We start from the raw sequence: 24357 nt of genomic DNA, 5'->3' as shown, positions 1-24357 counted from the left end.
ATCTTCCACCAGATGGAGCTCTTAACTTAGCAACAAGTTTTACTTTCTACTGTACCAGTTTATCCCACTGTTTCTGTTTTATTATTATTTCTAGGTACTTAAGTATGTGTATCATTTGAGTCAATCTGGTAAAATCTGACCTCTGCTTCTTTTCCAGTGCCTATCCAGTATTGAAGTGACATGTTGCCAATGCTGAACTGCAGCTACACCAAAGATAATTAACTGGTCATGGCGGTGAACCCACATCACTTCAGTTATGACATAAAATGACAATAACCAGACACTTAGATGGAGGACATCAAAGTAATGTCTTGCATGATGTGTGTTATGAGGCAACCTTCATCCTAATGATAAATGATAGCTGGTATTCAATAAATGCAGCAATAAAAAACATGATGTGTTATTGTGTTTTATGCTGTGGGTGCTTAACATAAGACACATACTCATGTAATAGTCTAAATGTGTAGTGTACAAATATGAAGTATTTTTGTCCAGTATACATTATTTGGTCAATCAGATGGGGAATCCTGTCCATAAGCTTTAAGGACATCTGTTTCTAAAATCCTGGGCATCAATAGAGTAAGATTTAATTTTTTTTATCCAAAGCATCTTACAGTACTGTGACAGTATATTCTCTCTGCAATTGAGGGTTAAGGGCCTTGCTCAAGGGCCCAACAGTGGCAACCTGGCATTACTAGTCAAGTACCTTAACCACTAGGCTACAATTGCCCTCCAACTGTAGAGTTGACCTCCATAGCAGCTTAAACAATCTCCACAGTCTCCAGCCTTTCCACAGTATTTAAGTGTTTGTGTTTGTGTGTGTTACAATTTATGCCTATTTATTCATTGAATGGTTTTCATATGAATTATGCCTATTATGAACACCTGCATGTTTGCATGTAAAAACTAAATTTATCTTAGAATTTATTTATTACTGTTTGTCAAAGTGGGTCTGGCACAACCACAAAACACTAGGCACAATGCAGAAAAACACCCTGAACACTATTAATCTATCACAGACCTTCTGAATATTTATAGTAATAAACCTAAAGCATTGAATTTGGTCCCTCCATTGCTTGCAGGGAGCTTGGGTGGTTTGAATTTTCACAGTGCTATTGGCCACCCGGGCGCCTACACGGACATGATTGGCTATCTTTGTAGGAAAGTATGGGCTATGGCTGAAGCACTGCGATGGATTGGTGCCCATTAAACAGGCCATCAGAGCCTCACCTTCAGCTGAAAACAACTACTTTTTGTACCCTTGTGCATTTGTATTTGGACAATATCATATAGATATATAGATATGACATGAATAGTTTTGGATTTGGATGTGAGCTGTATTTTACTGTAGGGTACCATGCAGTGGAGAAAGGGCGTTCTGCAATTGTGTAATCCCTAAAGATTATTTTACTAAGTATTAATACATTCAAAAATTAGATTAATATCTATAACCTTTATCACTATTGTGGTGACATTAATTGTGCCTTACAATGTTTTGTCTCTTGAGTTATGGGTCTGAGATGCAGATTGGGTTACAGGTCCATATTTTAACACACCAATAATGTGAAGTTCTATATAAGTAACATCAAATTAATGGAATATTTTAAAATAATATATTTTAGCATAACATTTTATTTTGCTTATGTTATTTATTGAATGTAAATGTCCAAGAAAGGCTGTTTAACATTAGGTCAAAGGGGAAAAATGTTTTTAATTATGAAATGAGTTGGCAGTCGAAATATTTGTTATTTGTTCACAAGTGAAATGCAATGCAAATAAGCCTCAGGCTGGTATTTGCATAGACAAACCCATCTCCTGAATGACTTTGTTTTCTCTTGCTTTCTCCACATTCAAAAAACTTTATGATACAGATGTAAAATGTTTAACCAAAGGAAAAATTACAATTTTACAACAATTGCAGTAAAAAAAAAATCATATAACTTCATATTGGACTGTCTCAGTTGCCATTAGTTCAGGGACAGCTACCATATACAGTATATGGCCAAAACTAGGTGGGCATCTGATTCAATGTGGGCATCTACAATTCCTCTGTGTACTGAACAATTTTAAAGACATTTGGGTTATCAAAATTTGGTCTGATTCTCGAGCAATGAGTTAGACAGCAGTATCCATCTTCATTACCATTGTACAAATTGTGGAAATATATTTAATAAGATTTAAGGAATATATTTAATAAGAATTAAGTCCATTAGTACAGTTACTGGCAGAGTCTTAGTCAAAGCATAATGGAGCTCCTCTGGGGTCTCACTTTAGGCTGTTCTTTTAATTTGTCACTGTATATTGAGCAGTTAATAAACCTACATTACTATACAGATGTAATTAATTTGTTCCATATGCAGTGATGTTACAAAATCAATGTACATGCATCATGGAGAGATTGGGATTAAACCAGCTGTTAATGGCACCTGCAAACGTCAATCATTCTGACTAAAGCATGGGCCATGCCGATTTGTGATTGGTGGCCTGTTGTCTGTGAAGGCGGGGCGTTCGGAAAATCACGACTGTGATTGGTGGACCGCAGTGAAGGCTAAAAGAGAGCTAGAAACAGCTTGAAAGTATGTTTAAACTGTCATACTCAAAGAAAGGAGAATCTTTGGCGTCGATAAGCTTTGGAGACTTGAGGTAAGATCTAGTAGCTGCAGTATTTACTTACAAACATGGCACAGATTAGCAGAACAAGTTCGTTTTAACCACATTTGAGACTTTTGCATATCCGCAAACTTTCTTTTGTTTCCGCATAATGTGCAAAGCTCTGTGTAAGGTATGGTTCTAAATCACACGATGGTGTATATGAAGTGTACTATCTAGTGTGTATAGGTTGTTATTATTTATCATACACAGCGAACCTATACAGGCATGTAGAAAACATTTGGTATTCAGCCTACGTTTGTTATGCTTCACGCTGTTTTACACGCTTAGGGTCAGGACCTTTCTCAAGTTTGTTTTAAAGCTTCATATCTAACACGCAAATATGTGTTTAAATTGTTTTGTATTATTTATGCACACGTTTAAAGTTGTACTTATTGCAGTCAAATGCGTTTGCATCTGTTCGTGCAGTGACACATTGGATGGATTGCAATAAGCACTTATTGAATAATGTAGTGCACTAGACAAAGCGTTAAAACGTATATCAAACGTAGTGCACATATACAGGGTATAATGAAGCATTTGGTATTCAGCCTGGATACGTTGGAGTCGGGAAAGAGATGCAGAGCCTGTGCTGTTTGCATAAGATGACACATTGGGTGAGTCCCAAATGGCTTCATTGGTCCAAGTGCAAACACAATTTACCACCACACATTTTAACATTTAAAACACATTTAGGAATTGTAACAACTTTGTTATGCGACTTTATACAGTAACTGGGTGATTCTTCAATTGGGGGAACTTTTACGTCCCTAGGTTATAAATTTGTGTTAAAAATACTTTATTACAAAACAAATATTTTAGGTATTAAAAAGATCATTCATTGCATCACTAAAAAAAATTCTTAAGAGCTAATAAGAGCTTCTCTCTTATATCCTAGATAGTCCTAGCAAACGTAATTACATGGTCACAACAATGTAACTACCACTAATTTTGACATTTCCACCTTTGATGGTTGTAAAACTACTCAAAAATAAACTACATGTTTTGTCTTAAGTGCCTATAATTAAAACTATGAAGTACATTTCATTAAAAAAACAGGTCATTGAATAACTGAAACAAATAAATTGTATTGAGTTACTACCCCCTTTAATCGCCACATTTATTTAATTATTTAAGTGTCACCATCTCTATTGTAAAACTGTTGTTATCATAATGCAAGTATGGCTAGGTTTGAGTCAGTAAAATATATGTAGAGTCTGTAGTGTTGTTAAGATGACACATTGGTACCATATGTTTTTACTTCATAACACAGAATGTAAAAGTTTCATGACATTGGTGGTCATGACAATGTTACCACCTCAAATTTAGTAAAGGTAATAACAAAGTCATGACCACTGTATTGCACTGTATTGCTGGTAAAGTCAAATAAAACACCGTAGGGGTTGTAACCACGTAGTTATGTTGGATTAACCTCCATTTTACAAAGACTATTCACAACAGTTGTGACTCACTGAGGTTGGATGAGAATCCTGGCTCGGAATCAACATTCTGATCCTAAAGGTGGTTGGTGTGGTCGAGGTCAGAGCTCTGTGCAGACCACTGGATCTCCTTCACACCAAACTAGTTTTGTGCACAAGGTCACAATTATGCTGGAACATGAAAAAGAAGCATCTAATTCAATACAATTGATTTTATACACCTTTTAGCAATGGGTGAGGGGTGTCCATTTAAAGTATAAATACGCTGAAGAATTTTGATGTGTAGTATGCTAGCCCATCACTGCTGACATCTGGGTTAGAATCTCAGTGGTGCTATCAGCTGGCTAGGCATCTATACAGACGTTATTGGATATATCTGGTAGGGAATGAAGCCATGTGATAAATTGGCACCTTGACTAGGGTATTCCTGCCTTGCACCCAGTTTTAACTGACTGTTTTAATTGAGCTCTTAAAATAAAAGGGGCTTCAGGGTTAAAACTACTGCTCACATCTTTTTTTGTAGCATTTGGTAGAAACCCTTATGACAGTTGTGTTTGAAAATTCCAGACCAGCAATTTTTAAAGTAAATTTTTACCAGCACATCTGGCACCAACATTCATGGCACAATCGAAGTCACTAAGATCACATTTCTTCCCTTTTGATGTTTGATATGAATTGATGGATACTTACATGATTTGCTGGATAGTTACATGAATGAACAAGTGTACAAATAATTCTAACTATCACATAGTTAACACAATAGAGACTTACAAGGTTATTCAAACATTAAATGTTCAGGCATCCAGATTTATATTGGAAGTATTAATTGCATTGTTATAGGTCAGTGCAAAGTATTTGCATTTAAATCTTTATTGGGTGTCATTGTTTCATACAGTATCCAGTTCTCTTATGTAAAAATATTTGGGATTGTGCAATTTAGCAGCTGAAGTGGTACCTCTTGTTCCAGCAGACCCAAGTTAAGACAAACTTTTACCATGTATGGTCACCTTTTTATGCAAGTGGGAAACCTGGAGCGAGACGGCCTGAGTTACACCATCCTGGAACATTTCTAAATAATTGAAGTCCATTATATCACAGGGTAGAAGCTTTTGTCTCTCAGAGTCTGCTCTAAAACATGACATTTGTAACTTGCTTCAAAATATAATTAGACTGCTAAGATATCAGTTAATGACTACACTAAATGTTGATTTTGAGGTGGATATTTCACACTTACCTTTTGCATCTTTCAAAACTGTTGTCTCCATCAGTAGAACTAACAACTATGTCAGCTTTACATTCTCTCCAGGGATCTTTGTTTCAAATTCAATCAAAAGCCCTATTCTATCTGGATTAGTAAATCAGGGGAACCCATGGCAATTTGTGATTCCTTTGACTGTTCTAGGATTTTCCCCTCTTTTTTTAAGTTTTTCAGGGAGTATTGGTGGTCTTAACTTCAGTCTTTGTGGTCTTGTGTCCTTTGACCACTAGTACTCACCATATATAATTGCCTACTATGTATAGTAATAGTTACTGATCAGCGAAAAGTTTTGAAGAGTCTCTCAACGATTTTCTTGGTGTGGGTGGTAGAAGTGAACCACTTGTTAACTACACTCGCTCTACATTGGTAGAGCATTTACAAGAGAATGTACAGCTGGAAGAGCTCCATCTCACAGACTGTTCTTGTAGAATATATAGCCAACGAATTACACCATATGACCAAATTGTGTTTACACCAAACCTGCCAACATTTTCCCCCAAAACCTATTATTATAAACTGTAATATGGTGCACATTCTACTGCCTCTAAATGTATCACTTGTTTAACATGGCATTATGAAACACATTTGGCTTTGTGGCATGACTTATGTTTTGAAGAGAGAAACGTTTGCCAGATTCATGACCATATTCACCCACCTATAAACAAATGTTTTAGCCAGACTAACATGTGAAAGTATTTTCTAATTTGGTATGATAGATAAATGTGAACATAAATCTGCTATAAAGGGCACCCAGGTGGCACAGCGGGATATTTCGCTGGCACACCAGCACCAAGTTTCCACCGTTTGGCTGGGCGCCTTCTAGCGGACATAATTGGCAGTGCCTGCAGCAGATACTTATTGGCCACCGAATCTGCAGGGTGGGGGCCGGACTATGTGTGGGTGAGTGGGTCTTCATTCTCTGTGTAAGGACCCTGATTGGCGGAAGAGACGCCTGTGCAGAATGCAGGGGCGAGAAGAGGAGGGCTGTGCACGTGTTGGAAGAGGCGTGTACAGCGACGTTCTCTCCTCGGATGCAATCTGGTATCTCTCAGCAGTGTAAGACAAAATTGAGTTTAACACAATATTCAACAGTTAAGGTACTTGACTAGTAGGGATGTAACGATGCACCACAAGACAGTTAAAAATCGGTGCACATGTGCCACGATTCCAATCGGTTATTCATTTAAGATGAATTGATATTCACTTTAAACAGCAGAGGGCACTGTTGCTATTCACCTCACCTAGTTGACGTAATTACACGGTTGCCAGGGTCGAAATATTCCAGCCAAATTTATTTATGTGAGGATACTTTCTTTATTTCTATTATTCATGTATTATTCATTTATTTATATAATGTTGGATTTGTTTTAAAATTTCATTTCAGTTTATTTTACACTATAAGCATTATTTGGCATAGTTTGTACCTACCTCAGAAATAAAAGCGCATTCATTATTTAGATGAATAAAAGATAAGCACAAATACAGTATTTTATTTTATTTTTTTAAAAGAGAAATAATAAAAGGAAACTTTGTTTCGTATCGTATCGTGAACCCAGTATCGTGAATCGTATTGCATCATGGGTAGAGTGTATCGTTACATCCCTATTGACTAGTAATCAGAAGGTTGCTGTTTCAAGCCACAAATGTGCCAGGTTGCTGCTGTTGGGCCCTTGAGCAAGGCCTTGACTCTCAATTGCTTGGATTGTATACAGTCACAATTGTAAGTGAACGTCTTTTAACATCTTAAATGCCCTACATGGACAAAATACCTTTTGGAGGACTTTGCTTGTACCATTTTCCTAGTTGTATGTAGTGCACTTTCAAACTAGGATTGAATTTAGCATTCCGTTATTCAGCGGTTTTATATTTAGCCATGTTCATATGAAAAAAAACAACAGACCAAATAATAGACAGTGAAATTTGTTGCTGCTTGTTCTTGCCAATTTTTACCAGTTTTCTCGATTAGTTGCTGTAGCTCGTGTGATGTACTTTAGCACTTTAACTTCCTGTTCTGGTTTGTAGTCAGCTTATATGACAAACCACTTTGAAGCTAAGCTGATGCTTTGTTAAGATATTTTCCCTGCACAGTGACATCTGTTGCAATTGACCAGGGCAGCTCTTGCAGGATAAAAAATGACCAAACAGACTTATTGAAAAGATAGGTAGAATAACCCGTTCTACTGCCAATGTTTAACTAAGTAGACTTCATGACTGAATGTTTAATCTTATGCACTTGTTGGGACTTGGTGGCTGAAATATACAAACCCTTGAGTAAACAGGGCTGTCTACATAGCATATGCAAGTGTAGTGGATGTAGACAGTTGGATAACAGAAGAATAGAACAGAACAACATATTAGATGAACAACATTGTCAATAAACATTAAGATAAATTCAAGGCAATTTGGCAATTAAAGTAAAATGCAGATGCTAATAATATGCACACATAAATTCATGTGCAAAAGTTTGAGCACCTGAAGCCAAAATACACACTTCATTGGTTTCTGAAGGGAAAATTAAACACAACCCATTTTCCTCCCGATTTAGCGCAGTAAATTTGTCTTCCACTGCTGAGGGATACCTGATTGCATCCGAGGAGAGCATGTCGCTGCTTACGCATTCTGCACATGCGTCTTTTTTGATCCCACCCACAAATAGTCCGGTTGTCGTCCCCTGCAGATACGGTGGCCAGTTAGTATCTGCTGCAGGCACTGCCAATTATGCCCGCCAGATGGCGCTCAGCCGACAGGTGGCAACGCCGAGTTTCAAATCGAGGAGTTCAGAATCTCGGCGCTGGTGTGCTAGTGGAATATCCCGCTGTGCCACCTGGACGAGCTAGACGATGCCTACAATGTCAAACAAGGTCAAAGTTTAAAAAAAAAATCTAAGCACCCGTCCAAAATGTTCTTAATAATTACAGATAAAGGGGGCTGTGTAAGCCAAAGGAAGATCCTTAAAACAAACAAACAAAAAAGCTACTATCCAAGAAAAGTTAAACAAAACCCTTATATGATAGACAAGCTAGAAAGTTAAGCCTAAAGGAGTGGTGGTGCATCATTTTATTGTGTTGCTTGTGTAGCTGCAGAAATAGATTTCATTAAAAAACAGCATATTTTTGGAAACAAATGTGAAATTTAAAAACTGACGTAGAAACAGTTGGAGGGCAAGAACAGCTCAGTTGTCAAGGTCAGACAGCTCACAGAACAGAACCACTAGACCACTGATCTCAGCTGCAACTCATTCAGCTCCAAACCTCCCTTAAAAGCAATGGATTGGGTGGATGGAAAGGATTTCCATGATCCATGATGCAGTGCCAATTTCTGACTGAAACGATGTAAAGCACATTGCTATTGGAATTGAGAGCAATGAAGATTCAAACTCCGGAGTAATTCTTCATGCTACGTCATCTGGACTTTTTTTTTTTTTGCATTTTTCCCAATTTTCCTCCCAATCTAGTTCCAATTACCCGAGTGCAATACGCTTCCTCTCTACCGATGCTGATCTTCACTCCTGATTGAGGTTTGTCACACGCCCCCTCTGACACATGCGCAGTAGCCGACTGCATCTTTTCACCTCAGTTAATTTGTGGATCAGCTTTGTGTACGGAGAGCCACACCCTGATGAACGCATTAGTCCTCGACTCTGTGCAGGTGCCATCAAAGAGCCAGCAGAGGTCGTAATTGTTAGTAATTGCATCAGTTATGAGGTCCCTGCTCCGGCTCCCACCCTGTATGAACAACAAGCCAATCGTTGTTTGTGTAGCCGCACAGCCTAGCCGGATGGCAGAGCTGAGTTTCGAACCAACGAGTGTGCCACCTGAGCTGCTTACGCCATCTGGACTTCTGACAGCTAAATCTGAGTTTTACAGCCACCAGGAGGATCCTAGTCCATCATTATTATAGACTTGACATCTATTTGCAGCTATAACAGCCTCCACAGTTTTGAGCAGAATTTTAAATGGTTCTGTAGGAATTGGTGCCCAATTAATTGACAGAAAAAATTTAAGGTCAGGCACTGATGTTTGACGAGAAGGCAACGGTCACAATCAACATTCCAGTTCATCCCAAAAGTGTTCAATCGGGTTAAAGTATAGTATAATACGTTCACATTACCTTTTTCATTATTATTTGTCCTCCTTTTTATTCTATTAAACAGGTATATCTAATTTACCCTCCCCTCTCCTCCCTAGGAGGACAGTCTTTCTTTCAGTCCTATTTATAGTTCTTATCTATTTCCACTGTATCCTGGTTTTCATCACAGCCCAAAGCTACATTGGCTAATCTCTCATGGGAGAGTATATATTAGCAGGCCCAAATTACTGTGACGAGAAAAAATAGATCATTAGGATCATTAATGTAATTTTAAGTGTGTCACACAGTTCCCAGGCTGTTTCTTTAAAATAGTGTTTTTTTCCATCATTATATTTTCTGAAGTGTGCATGAGATTTGTTTTCCTTTTTCTAGTTTAATTCATTTAGACTTTTTTTTTTAAAGAGTCTTTGAATATCAGGATAATTTCTGTTTAAATCTTGAATGCTATAAAGACTTTGACCTAGTAGGACAAGTTGTCAAGCCTTCCGTTTCTACTTTTCTCAGTAGTATTCAAAGTCTAAGCGGCAACACCAGCTTTTTGTTTTGATGTTGCCATGAGTTTTCCGTTTCCGCCTTGAAACCCTTTTTTACACTGTCTGTGACCCCCTTAGTTACGCAGGTCTGTGCCAAACCATTTGGTTGATGGAAGGAAGGCCAGTGTAGCCTTTGGCACAATGTGGATTACTTATGAAGTGGATAAGCATTCCCAGCATCTGTGCATCCTGAGGGAGCCACTCAGAGTTTTTTTTCCATCCTAGACATCATGTAAACATTACATGGCCAAAAATATGTAAACAGTTTTTCTAATGACTGGGTTCTGCTATTTTAAGCCTACCCATGCTGACCAATGTCAAGCATACGGTCATTTATCCTGCAGTCTCTGTTGAGAAACATTGGCAGTAGAGGGGGTCATAGTGAAGAGCTTAGTGAGTTTTAACATTTTTTTATTTTTTTTTATTTTTCCAACCTCTTCCCCCCAATTTTTCTCCCCTAATGTAGTCGTATCCATTTACCCCGATTGCATCCTTCACTGATTCAACCCTCCACCGCTGACTGAGGACTAGGGATTAACGATTCACCACAAGACAGTTAATAACGATTCAAAAATTCCATGATTTAAATCCATTTGACATGTAAAATGAATCGATATTCACTTTAAACAGCAGAGGGCACTGGCGGTATACACCTCGCCTGGTTGAAGTCACTGGCGCTATACGCCTGGTTGCCAAATTCAGGGTTTTTAAATTTTTTTTACATAGTTTGTACCTACCTCAGAAATGAATGGACAGTCATTATTTTAGATAAATAAAATATAAAATATTTTTTAAGAGAAATAATAAAAGGACACTTATTTGTCTTCAATTTTAGCTTAAAAAATCGTGTTGTGAATCCAGTATTGTGAATTGCATTGCATCCTGGTTAGTGTATTGTTACATCCCTACTGACACACCCCCTCCGACACATGCTCAGTACAGACTGCATTTTTCAACTGCACGAGTCGAGTTCATATATACCGATCAGCACTGTGCACAGAGAGCCACACCCTGATCAGCATTATTCTCCAGCCCTGTGCAGACGCCATCAATCAGCCAGCAGGGGTCGTAATTGCACCAGTTATGAGGACCCATGATTCGGCTTGTCCCTAACCCTATGACTAACAGACAATCGTTGTTCATGCAGCCACCCCGCCCAGCCGGGTGGCAGAGCTGAGTTTTGATACGATGTATTCGAAAACCCAGCTCTGGTGTGCTAGCGTATTTTACCGCTGCGCCACCTGAGTGGCTGTGAGTTTTAACATTGTACTAATAAAGAAAGTGTCTACTGGTAGAAATTTGTCCCTACACTTAGTGGTATTACATGCCTGTTTGTATGGACAACTTCTAAAAATCCATATTGCCAGATGTATACCTCAGAAATGTCATTCTCATCAACTGCTTCATGCTGGTCTGGGTTGTTACTGGTCTGGTTCCACCGGGAAACACTGGGCGCAAGGCCCGAATACCCTGGGTAGTACACCAATCTGTTACAGGGCTTCCTCAAAAAGTATAGACCTACTGACTCCCATTTAGCTGTGAAACCTTTTTTGCCATATTGCCCTTGTCACTATGTACTGCTATTTGAAGCAGAACCATTAGTACCTACCAGTAGTAGAATACCCTGGTAATTTAGAGAATTTTTTTTGTTTTTATTATAAATGCCTGGAAACATTTTAAGTCTGTTTAAGTATAACAACACCACCATGGCCAAAGCATAGCCCATCCTGTTCCAATTGGTTTGCAGAGTTTGATGGTAAAAAAACCTGACTGCCCTGTACCTTGTCTTCAAACCCATCCAGCACCTTCAATAGACAGGAATATTGATAGCAAACAAGGGTTTTACCCAACGTTCTCAGACAACCAGAGCAAAAAAGGTTTTTATGGCTATATGGAGGTCAATCGTGTTCAACAACACGTACAGTTCATGTGTTCACATACTTTTGGACTTTTACATTTAATTTTTGATTACATCAAATGCTTGACAGTCCCTCTTGTTTTCTACTCATGATTTGCATCAATAAACAAGGCTCCTTCTTATCATGTTAACAAATAATCCATCACATTCAAATAAGCAGTGGAGCATGGAAATGAATCTGATGTGCTGTCTGATCCTGACCTTAGCGACTGAAAAGGCTTTTTGTGTTGCAGTTGCTGAACTAGGCCATCTGTGGCGATGGCTGAGATTAACAGCAGCACCAATAGCACCAACAGCAACAGCTGGACCATTCTTGCTCCAGAGGTAAAGGTGAGTGATCTGTTAGTTATGTATAGCTGGCAGCTTTGTTGGGAATTATCAGTGGCTGGGGGTAAAATGTCTAGCTCTACTTTTATTATAATATAGCCATGTATAATGTTTCCATCTGCCAAAACACTAGAGTGACACCTGATCCAGCTCATAAAGGGTTTGATAATTAGTTGAGGAGTTGGATAAAAGGTATCAGGTTAAGCTCATGTCACTGGGCTTGGGAAATTCTGTTTTGAAGACTAGAGACCAAGAGAAATAAGGTTACCTCCATTAATTCCCTTGTCCTGTTAGGCACTTAAAGCACATAATTAGCAATATCCGAGTAAAAGAAGGACAAATTCTTAGTGTCTAATGAAAGTGTGGTACGGTGGTGAAGAAATACAAAGAGTGCCGCTCAGGAGGCGCAGCGGTAAATTACGCTAGCTCACCAGAGCTGGGTTTTCGAATACATCATATCGAAACTTAGCTCTGCCATCCGGCTGGGCTGGGCGGCTGCATGAACAACGATTGGCTTGTTTTCATAGGGTTAGGGACAAGTCGATTCATGGGTCCCTATAACTGGTGCGATTATGACGTTTGATGGCGTTTGCACAGGGCTGAGGAATAATGCTGATCAGGGTGTAGCTCTCTGTGCACAGTGCTGATCGGTATATATGAACTCGACTCGTGCAGGTGAAAAATGCAATCTGTACTGAGCACGTGTCGGCAGGGGGCGTGTGTCAGTTGAGAAGCATTCTCAGTCAACGGTGGAGGATTGAATCAGTGGAGGATGCAATCAGGGCAATTGGACACAACTAGATTAGGGAAACAAATTGGGGGGAAAAGGTTGGAAATAGAAAATTAGGGCATAGGGTTATTCCAAATGCATTGTGGTTCTCTGTACGAATTCGCATCTGGCAGGTAAATAAAGCAGCATGTTAAAGAAGGCATGTGCTACAGCCCTCCTAGGTCAGAAAGGGGTTTTGTGTAAGTGTCAGAGGTCATCTGACTGCATAGGTGAATATTTACATAATCAGATTGGGCTGTGAATAGGGTAAAAAAAAAATGATCTGAGTAATTCCAGGCCAATAATCTCTGGAAATAAAACCACAAAATATCTTATTTCATACAGTTCATTGCTGTTTTGGTCATACTATATACTGGAAAATGCTATAGCTTTACCATGATTGATTTGTATAATCTTTCTCCATTATTGTTTTTTTTCACATAGCCACTTCTCTCTGTGCGAAAAATTCTCTTAAGCAATGTTTAGATATTTGACACTGTCATACTGTGTAAATAGTCTGAGAAGTTTTGTCTTCTAATGTAGGAGTCTGGTGTAGAAGGTCAGGCTGAACTCCAAACAGAAGATCTCCAAGCAGAACCAACTTTTCCTCAAAAATCAGAGCTCAGAGAGACTCAACCTCACACTGCTGAACCACCTCAGGTCTGCATTTGTCATGTCATGTTAACCCTGTCCCAAGAAAGTAGTTATACAAAACATTTAGAATGAATCTGTTGCTGTGCATGATGAATTTTAAAAGGTAGTTTGCCCTATTAAAGAACAAAAAGAAGGAAAACTGAACATCTCTGAGCAAAAAAAGCTGTTTACTTAAAACAATTGCTGAGCCTCCTCCAGCTGCTGTTTTTGCTTTTAGACAGACACTGACTGTCATGTCAATGTAATGTCAATCTTCTACACACACACACACACACACACACACACACACACACACACACACACACATATATATATATATATATATATATATATATATATATATATATATATATATATATATACAGTGTATCACAAAAGTGAGTACACCCCTCACATTTCTGCAGATATTTAAGTATATCTTTTCATGGGACAACACTGACAAAATGACACTGACACAATGAAAAGTAGTCTGTGTGCAGCTTATATAACAGTGTAAATTTATTCTTCCCTCAAAATAACTCAATATACAGCCATTAATGTCTAAACCACCGGCAACAAAAGTGAGTACACCCCTTAGTGAAAGTTCCTGAAGTGTCAATATTTTGTGTGGCCACCATTATTTCCCAGAACTGCCTTAACTCTCCTGGGCATGGAGTTTACCAGAGCTTCACAGGTTGCCACTGGAATGCTTTTCCACTCCTCCATGACGACATCACGGAGCTGGCGGATATTCGAGACTTTGCGCTCCTCCACCTTCCGCTTGAGGATGCCCCAAAGATGTTCTATTGGGTTTAGGTCTGGAGACATGCTTGGCCAGTCCATCACCTTTACCCTCAGCCTCTTCAATAAAGCAGTGGTCGTCTTAGAGGTGTGTTTGGGGTCATTATCATGCTGGAACACTGCCCTGCGACCCAGTTTCCGGAGGGAGGGGATCATGCTCTGCTTCAGTATTTCACAGTACATATTGGAGTTCATGTGTCCCTCAATGAAATGTAACTCCCCAACACCTGCTGCACCCATGCAGCCACAGACCATGGCATTCCCACCACCATGCTTGACTGTAGGCATGACACACTTATCTTTGTACTCCTCACCTGATTGCCGCCACACATGCTTGAGACCATCTGAACCAAACAAATTAATCTTGGTCTCATCAGACCATAGGACATGGTTCCAGTAATCCATGTCCTTTGTTGACATGTCTTCAGCAAACTGTTTGCGGGCTTTCTTGTGTAGAGACTTCAGAAGAGGCTTCCTTCTGGGGTGACAGCCATGCAGACCAATTTGATGTAGTGTGCGGCGTATGGTCTGAGCACTGACAGGCTGACCCCCCACCTTTTCAATCTCTGCAGTAATGCTGACAGCACTCCTGCACCTATCTTTCAAAGACAGCAGTTGGATGTGACGCTGAGCACGTGCACTCAGCTTCTTTGGACGACCAACGCGAGGTCTGTTCTGAGTGGACCCTGCTCTTTTAAAACGCTGGATGATCTTGGCCACTGTGCTGCAGCTCAGTTTCAGGGTGTTGGCAATCTTCTTGTAGCCTTGGCCATCTTCACGTAGCGCAACAATTCGTCTTTTAAGATCCTCAGAGAGTTCTTTGCCATGAGGTGCCATGTTGGAACTTTCAGTGACCAGTATGAGAGAGTGTGAGAGCTGTACTACTAAATTGAACACACCTGCTCCCTATGCACACCTGAGACCTAGTAACACTAACAAATCACATGACATTTTGGAGGGAAAATGACAAGCAGTGCTCAATTTGGACATTTAGGGGTGTAGTCTCTTAGGGGTGTACTCACTTTTGTTGCCGGTGGTTTAGACATTAATGGCTGTATATTGAGTTATTTTGAGGGAAGAATAAATTTACACTGTTATATAAGCTGCACACAGACTACTTTTCATTGTGTCAAAGTGTCATTTTGTCAGTGTTGTCCCATGAAAAGATATACTTAAATATCTGCAGAAATGTGAGGGGTGTACTCACTTCTGTGATACACTGTATATATATATATATATACACATACATATATACTGCATGTGTATATATATGTATGTATGTATGTATATATATATTAGGGCTGTCGAAGTTAACGCGATAATAACGCATTAACGCGATTTCAATTTAACGCGATTTAAAAAAATAGTGCCGTTAACGCAAATTCTAGTTCATGTTAAAACTTGACTGGTAGAACAAACGTTTTAATGTCGGACTTGCCACCGTTTTTCATTTGCGGTTTGTTATCATAATGTAACCGAGCGTTGTAGGGATGCACTTTCTTAATAAAGAAATAAATACACGCTATATTCACAAGTTGTCGGGAGCAGAACACTTTTTTTTTACTTATTCTGTTACGGTACCAAATACCGGAAAGCTGAGTCAAGCACGTTAGTCCATGAACTATGGAAGCCCAAAAGGGTCAAAACACACTCACTTCGTGTAGAAACGTCCATCAAACCATTGTCACAATACAACCACAGAAAAGTCTGTTACAATAACTACGCCTTATCCCACCTAAAGCACCGCTGATCTACAATGTTTGCTGATGGAGAAATTTTAACCTACAATCTGACATTTATACGAAGTCAAGGGTCTCTGCTGGATAGTATTACTGCCTAGTATGTGAGTGAATAAAACTCCCTTACAGTTTTCTCTTGTCCCAGCAGTTTTTAACATAAGAACATATAGCATAAAATGTGTTCACCATTTTAATTGTAACATTTCACTTAAAAATCCTTGTTTTCTATAACATTTACACAGATTTTTTTTAAATGCGATTAATCACGATTAACTATATGAAATTCTGAGATTAATCGCGATTAAAATTTTTAATCGTTTGACAGCCCTAATATATATATATATATATATATATATATATATATATATATATATATATATATATATACATATATATACAGCAGCAAATATAAATGTACACAGACAGTGGATTTAGAAAGTTTTTGCACACATCATTGTGTCATAAATTTGATTTTGCATGGATAGAATTGCCATTTTTACACATCTGTACTTAATTGTTCATAATGACAAAGTAAACACATGTTTTTGAAGAATTCATATAAATTAAAAACTCAAATCTCTGACCCTTTGCTGTGGCCAAATTGTGGTCAGGTACATTCGGTTTGCTTCAATTATTTTTGAGGTTATTAATTATTTTATTTTTGAAGTTTACCTGTTGCAGTTAGAATTTATAATAAATTGGATATTTACATTATTGGCATTAAGCAGACACTCTTATCCAGAGTGACTTACATATTTTTTTAAACACACACCACTGGGTCTGTAAAGGCCTACAATTTACATTGCATTGTTAGGACTAAAACATGATCAGATTGTGGCATCTCTGTAGCACTCCATAATGCAGACTTTTTGCATCGCAGAAGCCACAAAGGAGCCAAACTCAAAGACATGTTTTCACTTTATTATGGGAGATTTAGTGTATCTTGATCAGTAAAAATGCCAATAAGCCATTCAAAATCAATTCCACATTACAATAAGTAATAAATACATTTTGAATTTATTGTATATGCCACACAACTCACAGAGTGAATAAAGGCCGGTATCCTGGAGCTGTCCAGCACACACATTACCTGCTGTGCCAGCTCGCCACCTTCTACTAATGAGGCAAGCTGCCTCGCTGCCTTTTCTTAACGAGATTTGTGTTTAGAGAACGCCATAGCAAGACTGGCTTTAAACGCTGTTGAAACAGTGCTGTGCATGCCCACACTTTCTTAAAAACAGGCCACAACACTGCAAGAGTAACTGAAAGACCTCGACTCAAGCAAGCCAAGTCTTAAATGTTACAGAAATAGACTTTATATTTGCTTTCGTTCCACTGAAGGTGCTTTGATGCACTGTTGTGGAGTATTTTGCATGTCTTCCTATGGGTAGCGTGACACCATTTAACTTGGCTACACCTTTATTTACTTTGACCTCCTGTACAGAGATTACTTATAATGAAACAGTGCAGTCTGCAGTTTATATCTTACAAAAATGTATATTTTGTTTTACCGTCTTGTTCTACTTGGATACAAGCAAACAACTTCACACTAAATTAAAATGCCATCTGGTGTTTTTTTTTTTACACACGTACACGTTACACATTTATAGGTGATTGTCTGGCTGCATCCCAAACTGTATCTTAAGTCCTACATAGTGTGTAATTAAACCAAGAGAAGTGCACTAATTAGGCATCTTATTTAGTAAAGTAGTGTATAATGTGAGACACAGCCGCTTTTAATGCCGTCATAACTTTGAGGTCCGCCTGTAGGAGGCATATATCTTATGTTTTGCGCTGAAATCTTATTTAATTCCAACAGAGTTTATTTATATTTAAATCTTACTTCTTTTCTGCACACATTTAGTCAAAAATACTCGACATTTTCTTTAGACTTTCTAGACTATTCTACACTTGACATTTTAGTTTTTGTCTGTCGACACCTGCTGGTGAAACAGTAGTATTGCATGATTAAGATGTGCGATTTTAGATTATGAACGAGTTTATTGAAGACAGGACAGTTAGGATATTCTGGAGACAAAGTTAGGGAGGTGAGATTAAAATGGTCTGAGCATGTGCAGAGAAGGGATGAGAGAAGGGTGCTGAGGATGGAGCCATCAGACAAAAGGAGGAGGAGAGGAGAGCAGAAGAGGAGCTGGTAACTGAACTGAAAATTTAAAATCAGTATAAAAATAAAATATTTTGCCACAGACAGACCATAAAACAATGGGAATTATTTTATATTTGTGTAAAAATATAACATAAACAATTACACCAGAGCTGGGATTTCGAATACATCACATCGAATCTCTGTTCTGCCATCCGGCTGGGCTGGGTGGCTATATGAACAACGATTGGTTTATACAGGGAGGGAAAAGCCGGATAGGGACTTCACAACTGATGCAATTAAGACCTCTTCTGGCTGATTGGGGTCTGCACAGAGTTGAGGGATAATGCAATCAGGGTGTGGCTCTCCGTGCACAAAGCTGATCCGCATATGAACTCGCCTCCTGCAGGTGAAAAGATGCAGTTGGCTACTGCACACATGTCGGGGTGGGGGTCAGCACCAGTAGAGAGAAAGCATAATGCAATAGGGTAAAAATTGGACACGCTTTATTGTGTTAAAACAAGCATTCACATGCACATATTAAAACTTTGTATCTAGTAGTAATAATGCTGCATGTTGCTTACCAGGTGGCACCTCTGGAGAACAGTGAAGTTGCTGCCGGTACACACATTGAAGAGGACACAGCAGCCAGCGGCCCCGGTCACATCGATAACCTGACCTCTCTAAGCTCCGACCTAGAGGAGCAAGAAGCCGACGGTGACAGCCATGCAAGCAAAGCTACTCTAGAATCAGATCAATTCTCTGACACCTATACACACATAAGCCCTTCATCTAAATGTACTTCAGTACCTGCAGCCTCTCTGGATGGTGAGGGGTTTTTACAAGATGAAGAGAAGTATGTGCCGAAGAAGATTCTGACAGAAGGTGGGTAATGCAACGGTTTACAAGTAAATCAAATTATTGGAATGTTTTTTTTATTATTGTTTTTAATGTTTTGGTTTTTACCTTCTTAAGTTTTGGTTGGTGAACATAATGGAGAGTGAAGCTGATTGTCAGGTCTGGAACTGAGTGCTCAGTAGTTGCATGGTTTAATAGAACCAGACAGCTTGATCTGTTCTGCATTTGCTGCACTGAAGTATGACATGGCCATCTAGTTACTCCGCTAGCGTGTGTACATCGTGGCTGCACACTTAGGAAACCAATCAGTGAATATTAGTTTGCCCTCAGATGTGCTTTATTGCAATACTATTGTAAAATCTTCACTGCTCCCACTATTTACTGCCAGTTCTCAAAGCTTTGTACTGATATCTGCAGTGAACCCATGAAACAGTACTCATTAGATCAGGTTTCTTTTGTGATTGAAGCTCCTACCATCAGTGTCCCAATAATAAACCCTAGCTTTTAATGAGCCATTGCTGTTATATTTTGCCATGCCATTTCATTCATTCATTTTCATTAACCAATTAATTCGGATAAGGGTTGAGGTTGGTCAGACGCCACCCTATAACACTGGCTGCAGGGTAAGAATACACACTAACCATGACACCAGTCTCATCCATATTTGGGAGTTTTAAGTAGCCAGTCATTCTGCACATAAATAAAAACTCTTCACTGACAGTAGGACCTCAGGACCCTTTTTGCTGTGGCATCCACTTTCCATGCCTCTGTCAATTAGAAATTCTATTATATTGATCATTTCTGGAAGCATATGCACTTAAACTGTGTTTTTTTTTTTCCATTTTCTTTCATTTATCACCTGTCTGCATATTTGGAGTCCTGTGGATTGACAACTGCCATCTTATACAAGCTACCCCCTATGGCTATAAGTATTTGGACAGCTGACCATGAGCTTGTTAGACTTCTCATTTTAAAAACAAATAGTGTAAAAGTAGTGATCTATAAGTAATTTTTTTTAGCTATTACAACCTCTCTCTGAAAATTTGTATTAATTTAGTCAAAAATGCATGTGTATGGCTGGGCGCTGGTGTTAATCAGGAAATCCTCAACTGATGTTCCAGTTAATTACAAAGCTGTTTAGTGGGGCTGAGGTCAGAGCTCTGTGCAGGCAGTTTCTTTAAACCTTATAGACCTTTCTTTATGCACAGGGGCAAAGTCATGCCCAAACATGAAAGGGATCTTCCCTAAACTGTTGCTGCAACGTTGGGAGCATAGAATTCCCTTTTAAATAATTGTGGCTGAAACACACAACTTTAAACATTAGAATGGGTGTCCCAATACTTTTGCCTGTAAAGTGTACATGCAGTTTGTAAACAACACAAAGGCGAATGCAGCTAGGGTGTTTCACTGGATAATTAGCATGAACAATCAAACATCTGTAAATTTACTATGATGTATCAGCATCCGACAGCATCACTGTTCAAACATTTAACAGACCATCGGTCTAGTTTAGCCAAGCAAGTCGTTCAATTTAAGCAGACATGCAATGCATTGTGAAGAAAATCGGTGCTGATTGCAAACTGGTTTACATTTGCATTAATGCATTCGGCAGATACTTTATACCAAAGCAACCTGCAGTTCAGCTAAACCATTCAGAGTTTAGTGTTTTGCTCAAGGGGCTCAAAGGAAACGCTTGGCAAAGCCATGGGCTTAAATTTACAACTTTCCTATTAGCAGTCTAGAGTCTTAACTGCTGAGCTTAACTGCCCCCGTTCAAAGAAAATGAACGGATTGCTACATCAGTTTGCATGTTAGTAATAGAGCTGTTTATCTGGGCTCTTTGTAGGCAGCAAAACAAGCAGTTTTCAAATCATAACTATCTTACATACTAACTGTCCTACCAACTTTTTTTTCTCTCTCTTTAAACAAAAAAAATTCTAGAAATGTTCTTTTTTCTTGTTAAGAACAGAAGATAATACTGTACTACCCCCTAGAGGTCTGCACATACACTTTTAGAAACAGTATGACTGACTATTGAAACAACCATTTTTTTACTGCATTGGTAACTGAACTGTCAAGGTACTGGACTAGTATTTGGAAGGTTGCTGGCTCAAGTCAAGTCAAATTTATTTGTATAGTATACTTGCTTTACAGTAGACATCTTAAAGCAAATTTACAGCATCCAGGACTGACAAACCAAAAACCCTTTATTGAGCAAGCCAAGGGTGACAGTGGCAAGGAAAAACTTCCTTTAAATTTAAAATAAAGAAACCAGACTCAACGGTGACCCATCCACCATTGGTGATCTGGAGAATAATTTGAATAATATTTAAACAAACCATACACCGATCAGCCATAACATTAAAACCACATTCTTGTTTCTACACTCACTGTCCACTGAGTCCTGACCATTGTAGAACAGCATGAAATGGGGCTAACAAAGCATGCAGAGAAACAGATTGACTACAGTCAGTAATTGTAGAACTACAAAGTGCTTCTATATGGTAAGTGGAGCTGATAAAATGGACAGTGAGTGTAGAAACAATGAGGTGGTTTTAATGTTATGGCTGATCAGTGTATATACAAACGTTTCTTTTTACAAAAGAAAAAGATAAGTCTGTCAGTTTAAGTAATAATAGTGAGTTCTGGACATTTTTAGTGCAGACATGGCAGATTCCTGTCATATCTAGCTGGAGTGGCATTGTTGACATGGCAGTCTCTAACTTGCAGGCTTTACCTCAGGTGGGTAAAAATGTTCCCCTCAGAAACCATTTCAGGGTATAAAACTGAAAACTCAAATGTGATATGAACTCATTAATAGTAAGCGGTCAGGACCAACCTCTGCCTGAGTTGCCATTGTTCGGCCTTTCACAAGGCTTTTAACCTAACATTTTGTATAGTATAGAAAATAGTATTGAAAATATAAAAAGTATAGAAAATAGTCCAGATAACTTTGGAGCTAGGAATACCTGACCAAAGTGTTTACTTATTCAACCAGTAAAAGTTGATATCCAGATTTCTATGCGTGGTATTGGAGAGGTGGTATTGGAGTTTAGTAAGGATCTAGTGTTGTATCAGAAGGGTTAACGTGGTATCAGTGCATCCCTAGATCTTAGCCACTGGAGATAGAAACCTGGATGTCTGCTGGATGTGGAACGACAGCTGCAGCGCACACTACTCCATATTCCATAACCATGGGGAATTCCCAAAATAGAACAAATCTAGCAAAAGCCTCAATCTCTGTAAGCTCATAGCCTCAATTTGCAAATGTTGTAGTCATAGCAATAGAACAAAGATGTACTATACAGCCAAAGTTATATGGGCACCTGGCAGTAAGCTTGATGGTTTATTTATTAGAATTTTAACATCATGTTTTACACTCTTTGATTACATTCATGACAGGACAGGTAATTACTGGTTACACAAGATTCATCAGTTCAAGTCAAATGTCAAACACCGTCATGGGCAGTTCTGTATCTCCAATTAACCTGACTGCATGTCTTTGGACTGTGGGAGAAAACCAGAGCTCCCAGAGAAGAACCCACACAGACACGGGGAGAACATGCAAACTCTACACAGAAAGGACCCAGACCTGGGAATTGACCCCAGGACCTTTTTGCTGTGAGGCAACCGTGCTTCCCACTGTGCCACCCATAAGCTCGATTGACATCATATTCTTAAACAATAGGCATTAATATGCCCTCCTAGCCCTATTTACAGCCAAATCTTGGCTGCCTCTTCCCGGAAGAATTTTGAAGGTCTTCATTGTGAATTTGTACCCATTCAGTCAAATAAGCATATCTGGTGTCAGGCGAAGTTCAGGCTCACAGTCTATGCTCTAGTTCATCCCAAAGGTGTTCAATAAAGCTAATGTCAGGGCTCAGCATAAGTCACTGGAGTTCCATCACACCAGGCGTCCAAAAACAAATCCAAGATTTATTTTATTATAAAAATGAGCACATTGCTTCAGCAGTTTGCATGCTAGTAGTAGAGCTGTTTATCTGGGCTCTTCAAGTGCAGCAAAACAAGCAGTTTCCAAATCATTTGAATGTATAAACACACACACTCAGTCGACTATCTTAAAGGGTCGCAAGCCAAAAAAGGGTTCACAGTGAAAAATACTAATAATTTTTGCAGCACAGAAACACAAAATAAATGTGTACGTGTATGCCCCCTTGTGGAGGCTTTATGTTACATCTTGTAAACCACAGTGGGACCAGAATGTACAGTGCAAAACAGAAAAACTGTGGATGTAATGTGGGTCACTTAAAATATTAAATGCTAACTGTCCTACCAAGCACTTTGTTCTATCCTTAAACAAAAATTTCCCAGATGTGTTCTTTTTCTCGTTTTAAAGTTTAGAACAAAAGATAACCTTGTACTGCCCCCTAGAGGTCCGCACAAGATTTAGCGTGCATGATTTAGGCTGCTCGCTGCTGGTGCTTTGCATTAATGACTTCATTTTGACAGCTTTTATTATCAGTCCAAAGAAAGTAGTCTGGCTCTGTTTCAAACCACTAAGTACTATACATGTTTTAATTAGTATGGCAGATTAGTGCATCATAAATGATAAACACGACAGTGCATTTTCTGTGCAGAGTTTAAACCAGACGTCGAAGAGAAGAAAGACAAGGATGATGGACTGAGGAAGAGAAACATCTCTCTTGTAAGCTCTCTGGATCATCGAGATGATGAGGAGGAGGAAGAGGAGGAGGAACAGTTCAGGCCACCACGAAGAGAAGTAGATATTGGCTTCTCTTTGAACAAGTGCATTTTTGGAGCCCTTATTCTCCTAGGACTGGGCACTGTATTTTTCTCAGGTGAGTGTCGTGTAGGTATTAATGTGGTGTACTTTTAATTATTACAAATGAATATTTGATAGCTGAGTTGAAGGCTTTCTGAGATGGAGGTTTATTATTCTGCAGGTGTGTTCATCGATCTGGATGATGGTAGGTTATGTGTGTGTGTGTGTGTGTGTGTGTTTGTTGTATGTGTAGAAGCTTAATTTTACTTCTGCGTCTACCTCAAGTGTGTTCACCCCCCTTTTCCTTTCTAATGATTGAGTTTTGGTGATTCAGCCACACCTTTTGCTAACAGGCATATAAAATAAATTTTATCTGCCAACTTCTTGGCAGCCGTTTTTTCCTGCTTGACTGTGGGACTGTGCCACTGTTCAAATAGCATGGTCTATAAAGACAGGAGAAACTCTAGAGGCCTGCAAAGAGCCCCTGACCTCAACC

The 24357-nt window shown here is 39.0% G+C and overlaps 1 protein-coding gene across 3 annotated transcripts in view; it reads left to right on the top strand.

The window, feature by feature from the left end:
- Positions 1-2595: 2595 nt before the first annotated feature.
- Positions 2596-24357, top strand: part of pbxip1b (pre-B-cell leukemia homeobox interacting protein 1b) — a 35652-nt gene continuing 13890 nt past the window's right edge. Inside the window, exons 1-6 of one of the 3 annotated variants that reach the window (XM_062992785.1) lie at positions 2596-2643; positions 12120-12210; positions 13526-13642; positions 18847-19144; positions 23716-23937; positions 24043-24066. In XM_062992785.1, coding sequence (XP_062848855.1) covers positions 12145-12210; positions 13526-13642; positions 18847-19144; positions 23716-23937; positions 24043-24066 — 727 coding nt within the window. In that variant the 5' untranslated portion in view covers positions 2596-2643; positions 12120-12144. Of the gene's footprint in view, positions 2644-12119; positions 12217-13525; positions 13643-18846; positions 19145-23715; positions 23938-24042; positions 24067-24357 lie in introns of all 3 variants that reach the window. The other 2 variants (XM_062992784.1, XM_062992786.1) reach the window with 2 other exon arrangements.

This window comes from Trichomycterus rosablanca, chromosome 3, assembly GCF_030014385.1.
Source record: "Trichomycterus rosablanca isolate fTriRos1 chromosome 3, fTriRos1.hap1, whole genome shotgun sequence".
Lineage (NCBI taxonomy): Eukaryota > Metazoa > Chordata > Actinopteri > Siluriformes > Trichomycteridae > Trichomycterus > Trichomycterus rosablanca.
Note: the sequence above shows the minus strand (reverse complement) of the source record. Positions and strands in the feature narration are given on the sequence as shown.